This window comes from Mirounga leonina, unplaced genomic scaffold, assembly GCF_011800145.1.
Source record: "Mirounga leonina isolate KUSES-001 unplaced genomic scaffold, KU_Mleo_1.0 Mir_53, whole genome shotgun sequence".
NCBI classification, from domain to species: Eukaryota; Metazoa; Chordata; class Mammalia; order Carnivora; family Phocidae; genus Mirounga; species Mirounga leonina.
In genome coordinates, this window is record NW_023270807.1 from 99,387,732 (window position 1) to 99,393,731 (window position 6,000).

Genomic DNA, 6,000 nt, shown 5'->3' on the forward strand with positions numbered 1-6,000 from the left:
GGTGGGAACCAGATTACAGGTTCTTCTAAATGAAATTTAAAAGTACTGACTAGGCCATAGTAAGACTAGGCAAGCCCACGTGGAACTCTGCTTTGACCTTATCTTTGCAATCCAATCGGGAGAGAGAGGAATGACATGACATGAAACTGTCCTTTCAGGAGTTATAGTCAGTAAGTCAAAAACTGAGACTTCTTTGGATTGGACCAATGCCATCAGATTCTTTCCCCAAAGTAACAATAAATTTTGGTATAGCTCAGTGGTTAAGAGTTCCAGTTCTGGATCAGATAGCCTTGACTCAAATCCCAGCCTCACCAGTTACCGGTCACGTTAGGTGAGTTTCTTAACCTCTGTGTATCTCAGGGAATACAAACGGGGATAATCATCCCACCTGCCTCATTAGGTTATGGAGAGAGGTGATGAGTGAAATGTTTAGAACAGTGCCTGTTACATACTAGTACTTATTAATTTCAGTTGTGGCTATCACCATTATTAAATGTGTAACCACAGGATTCCATTGTAACCTCTTACACGTACAACTTGCTGTTACCAAATTGACGAGCCAGGATCGATGTTTTATTTTTTGTTTTGTTTTCAGTGATTAGCCAGTGCTATTTTGATAAGGGTCCCAGTTTCCCTCCCTTGAGTAGGTTGGTGGCGAGAAGGTTTGGGGAAGAACAGAGATACTATAAAACACAGTAACAGGGTTGTATAACTCTGGGGCGCTTCTGTACTGTCCTAGTTATAAAACACTGAGAGATGGAAGGGGTAAGAAGTTGATAGCAATTAGGGAGAATTCCCCAAAACTGGGAAGTTAGGGCTAGAATGTTCTCCTACCGCAAACATCGGCTAAGAATTTATGCACAAAAACCCTTTACTAGGATCCTTCTGTACTACAAATATGTATATAATGCTCAAGGAGCTCATGTATTCATTTATTCATTCTTCAAATCTGTGAGCATGTATTAGGTAAAACCAAGAACAGTTTTAGGGCTAGAGAGAACAATGAATACAACAGAGCCCGAAGCTTAGGAGACTCTCCAAATATGAGGGACGCTAACCAATGACAATCATCAGATGTGACCTAGATATGGGATAGTTTGGAGGGACTCAGGGAGAATAGGGAAAGGTGCCAAACTCAGTCATTTGACGAGTGACAAGTCAATCTCAGGTTCTGGCACTACCAGAAATGATGTATGGGAGAGTTTCAAAGTGGGTAATTCCTCATTTGGTTCAGACTGAAAAGAGCAGGAAAAGCTCCAAGTCAATTTAGCATCAGCAGCAAGAGGAGAGAGGGGCATTGGATGCGACGGGATAAATAACACACACAGGCTCTTTGCTGACAGTCTGGTGAAGTCGGGGTTACTGATGTCTTTTGACAGGTGTGGAACCTAAAGCTGAGTGTTTAAGTAGCTTGGTCAAAGTCTCTAGCTGGGGAGCTGCGGAGCTGGGTTAAGCAGGTGGGTGTGGCTCTAAGCCTTGGTTTTACCACTTCTCACTGGCGCTCAATTCCAGGAAGACTATTGGAGCCCAGCCAGGATATTGTGGAAGAAAAACTAAGAGCATATTGTTACATTCAGAGTGATAGTAATATGTTTAAAACTAGATTGTATTAGGAAACCGACAATGCCAGGTGTACCCAGGTATGCTCAAGCCCGGATGACAATTCAAACAAATTAAATTCATCAGTAACGTCTGGATAAGCCCAAAGACAAAGTGCTCATTCATTCAGAGGGATAGAGCTGCCCAGTCAATCAGATTACTTGTGACCTCATGCTCCCTGAGACGCCCATCTGGCCCAGGGATTTATGCAAATGAGTACGGGATATTCATAAAATCTCTGTCTCCCCCAGTCAGGAGGTTTAATTTTCCTTATTGGCACCCTTGCTGGTGCTGGTGGAGAGGCTCAGGGAGGTAAGGCTGAGGCCTCTGACATTTTTTGCTGCAGTTCTGTTGTCATAACTATATTCTTGGCAGAAAGAGCAGGAAGCGCCATGGAGGAAAGGACAAGACCTGTGTTTGAAAAAGCAAAACTTGGGCGCCTGGGTGGCTCAGTCGTTAAGCATCTGCCTTCGGCTCAGGTCATGATCCCAGGGTCCTGGGATCGAGTCCCACATCGGGCTCCCTGCTCTGCGGGGAGCCTGCTTCTCCCTCTCCCTCTCCCCCTGCTTGTGTTCCTGCTCTCGCTATTTCTCTCTCTGTCAAATAAATAAATAAAATCTTTAAAAAAAAAAAGAAAAGAAAAAGCAAAACTTGTCTAGAAATCTCCAGCAGATTTCTCCTATGTTTCATTGGTTAGAGCTGGCTTTGAGGAGCTTGCCACTCAGTGAGGACATACACGTGTGCACACGCAATTTCAGTATGCCTGGGTTCTGATTTCCAGTGTGTTGGCTTGGGAGCCATGGGAGTGTCAAGTAGTGTATAAAGATTTACACTGAAATTTTAAGAAATTAACTAAGGGCTAGAGATATGTTTTAGTAGGTTGAAAAATGTTGGTTTTCTACTTGATCATCACATTATCACGAATAGCAAACATACCATCTATGGAAAACTTGCACATTGAAAATGCTTGTTTCTAAAAATGCTTATTTATAAAGCCTCAGAATTCACTAATGAGGTCTGATCACATGGCAGATCATTCTTTAACCACTGGCTGTTCTGTGCTCCCAGGTCTCCATTACCGGAATGTTTGCATAGAAGATTCCGTGCTCTTCCAAACTCAGCACTATCATCTTGGTGACATCTTTCAATGAGGTCAGCTACGTGGCCAATGTCATAATCCCTTTGCAACTTGAAACTTTTACTGACTCCAGTCAGGATTTGATTTTCACTCGTGCTTAATCTGAGAGCCCGTGTACAATGGTCATTGGCATTTTCTGGTTACACGTCCGCTCAAAAGTGTAAAAACGCTCAAAAAACATGCATCCCTAGAGGAAAGGCACAGACTCCTGACCAGGCCAGCGACATTGTCATGAGAGGCCCCGGAAGTGGATCTCGCCTGGGAGGTGGCCCTACCATGCTGGCAAGTCTCTCTGTCTCCAAGGTTGTGGGCTCTTACAGCCCGTAAGAGACCACAAAACCTTTGCCAGGCAGTTTACATCAGATGGCCCTTAAATGTGTGTGTTCGTGCCCATGTGTGCCCACGTGCCCACGTGTGTTCATTTGAAATTTTTTACTTTCTAAAATATTTCATTCTGGGGCACCTGGGTGGCTCAGATGGTTAAGCGTCTGCCTTCGGCTCAGGTCATGATCCCAGGGTCCTGGGATCGAGTCCCGCATCGGGCTCCCTGCTCTTGGGAGCCTGCTTCTCCCTCTGCCTTTCTCTCTCGCTCTGTCTCTCATGAATTAAAAAATAAATAAATAAATAAATAAAATAAAATAAAATAAAATATTTCATTCTGAAAAGGAAGCAAAGGGTGTGATGTTTCCATAGGGTGACCCCTATGTGCTACAGGAACCCAAAGGAGGTGCATTGTGTTTGAGGGGTCAATCAAGACCCCACAGGGGGTGTGGTATCTGAGCTGACACTTGAAGGATTTTGAACTCCCTTCCTTGGACCCCCACCCCCTTCTGATTTCGGGCAACCCCATCCTGGAGACTGGGGAGCAAAGCCTCCTTGATGGAGACAGGAGGCGGGGTGGGGGCAGGGGGTGGGGGCGGCGGGTACCAGCCTCACTGCCCCCGAACTCCTCCCAGATGTGGTTCATTTTGCTTTGTGTTGATTGCTTCAGCCTGAAGTTCAGACAGTGACCTTTCTGAGCCTTCCCCAGGGCTGAGCTTCACTGTGGACATCGAGGATTGTGACCCTCTCCATCTCTCCACCTGAACGCGGAGGATTCTTTCCCCTTCTGCACAGGAATGGCCTCTACTCATTATCGAGATTTCCATGACAGCTTTTAAATGTCAGTTTTGTGAGTTTTAACACAGAACATTTGAAAACAGTTTTCTTTTTGGCTTATCCACCACAGTTTGAAAACAGAGTTTGGTGTTTTTATTGTTTCTGACAGTCCTTGCTGCCCATTTCTCTTCCTAGTAGCCTAAGTATTTCCAAAGGGTTTTAATATAGGCCCCAGCTCTGTTCTAAGGGGATGAAAGCAAACACATTCCTGGTTCCAGCGCTGTCACGGCCCGCGCACCCGCCCAGGCGCAGGTGAGAACAGTTGGAGGGAAGGCTGGGGTGGGCTCCGGGCAAGCATCAGCCACCCAGAAGCAAGGCTGGGAGCACAACAAGCACGCAGTGGGGTCCCCCAGATGCCCAGAGCTATGCAACGATGAAGAATTCGTGGATCTCCTAATTCCTCCCTGCACACCCTTGCTAACGGATCCCCCTGCCACCCGCCTTACCCCAGCCTCTCCCTTTCTGCAACAAACGGCTGCAGTCCAGGGACCTGGGTCAGGCTGGGAGATCAGGAGGAGACAGGATTTGTCCCTCCCCAGAGAACCCCGGGTCTTCCGCTCTTCGTTCTTCCTGCTTTGCTGGCGTGCTGGTTGGTTGTTCACTAGCGTAAAAGTGCTCACTTCAATGTTTAGCCTAAAGCGTTGGGATGTTGCCGTATTATCCAAATGTTATGCTACCAGTGATTATTTTCAAGGAGCTGGAAGGCTTTTCAAGTGAAAATGTTGATCCTATCAGGAAGTAAATTGCTTACTTAGAAGGGAGGGTGTTTAACGCTGCGCTGGGCGTCTAGATTATTACTCACTGTTCTAGACGGGGCCATTCAGTCTGCGTGACAGGCTGCTGACTGGGATGGGTCCCTGTGTTTCCTGCTGCTGGCCAGTGAATGCTAACTCCAGTGGATTCAGGCTCTTAGGGGGCCAATCTGGAGCTTCCTTGGAAGCCGTTCCCCTTGTGGATGGTTCCAGATGTGGGCTCCGGGTCAGTTCTGAGGGGATTTCAGGTTTAAGGACCTTAGGTAGAGCCCTGTTACCCCTCACTTGTTCTCTCTCTCTCCTCCTCAGTCCCCAGGTTCTGCCAAGGACACAGAGAAACTATGACATGGGAACGTGACCTGATTGAAAGCCTACAGTGTGCCAGGCTCTGTGCTAGGTGCTTTAGGCACTATTTTTCTTCCAAGCCTCTGAAAAACCTAGGAAATGGATCTTATTATAATTTCTGTCTGGTAGATGACAGGTTCAGAAAAGGCAACTACGTATATGACTCGTAAGAGTTAATCTGGTTCCAAAACCTGTGCTCTTTCCAGTCACACTGTGCTGAGTCCTAAAGTTCCAGATTGTTCTAAGTTCCTTAGCTACTCCCATCAAGTGTGGGCAGGGATGGAAGAGAGAAGACAGAGAGACACCATATCCTAGGGCACCTGAGATAAGGCCAGGACACCCGGGATCGGTGCTACTGGAAGGAATTTTCTGGGAGCCTATTAGTGACCAGAACAAGGGTCACTGGTGGCTATACAACCCCTGCGGACCCCAGAGGGCTGACATCCAGAAGGGCAGTGACAGGGGGTCCCTCAGCTCGTTTAGATATTTGATAAGAGCTAAGAGAAATCGTATCTTGATCTGCACTAAGGTTAGGCAGATAAGGTTAAAATGCTGAAGGTTAAAATTGCTTTGTTCCTGGGGGGAATCACATCAGCTCCAGGCATTTGCCACAGTTATCCTGTGCTCATCAAAACTAATGTTGGTAGTTATCTCTCTTTTTTGTTCCTAGATTTAATCATCAGAAACAAATGAACTGGAGTGTTTGCAAGAGAAGAAAACACATCGGTGCCTTTTGCAAATGGCACTGGGGCAGAGAGGGTCTGTGGGCTGTCCCTGCCCCCCCAAACTGATTCCCACCAAGCAAAGATGCCCACAGTGGTCCTAGTTGTCTGTCCCCCCACCAAAAAAAGAGGAGGTAGGAATCTGCAGGTCCCATGAACTCAGGTCCTCTTGCCTGTCACTCACTCCTGATCAGCGTCAGGAGCCCCCATGACCTCTCTGGTTATTGCCCTTTGTGTTATGGCTCGAGGCAACATCATCAACCTGCAGAACAGGACTGCTGTGTTC

General features: G+C 46.8%; 1 protein-coding gene across 1 annotated transcript in view; it reads left to right on the top strand.

The window, feature by feature from the left end:
- UST (uronyl 2-sulfotransferase) overlaps positions 1-3,929 on the top strand; it is a 331,118-nt gene extending 327,189 nt beyond the window's left edge. The window contains exons 8-9 of the mRNA XM_034990976.1: positions 2,668-2,751; positions 3,768-3,929. Coding sequence (XP_034846867.1) covers positions 2,668-2,750 — 83 coding nt within the window. The 3' untranslated portion in view covers position 2,751; positions 3,768-3,929. The remainder of the gene's footprint in view (positions 1-2,667; positions 2,752-3,767) is intronic.
- The last annotated feature ends 2,071 nt before the right edge of the window (positions 3,930-6,000 follow it).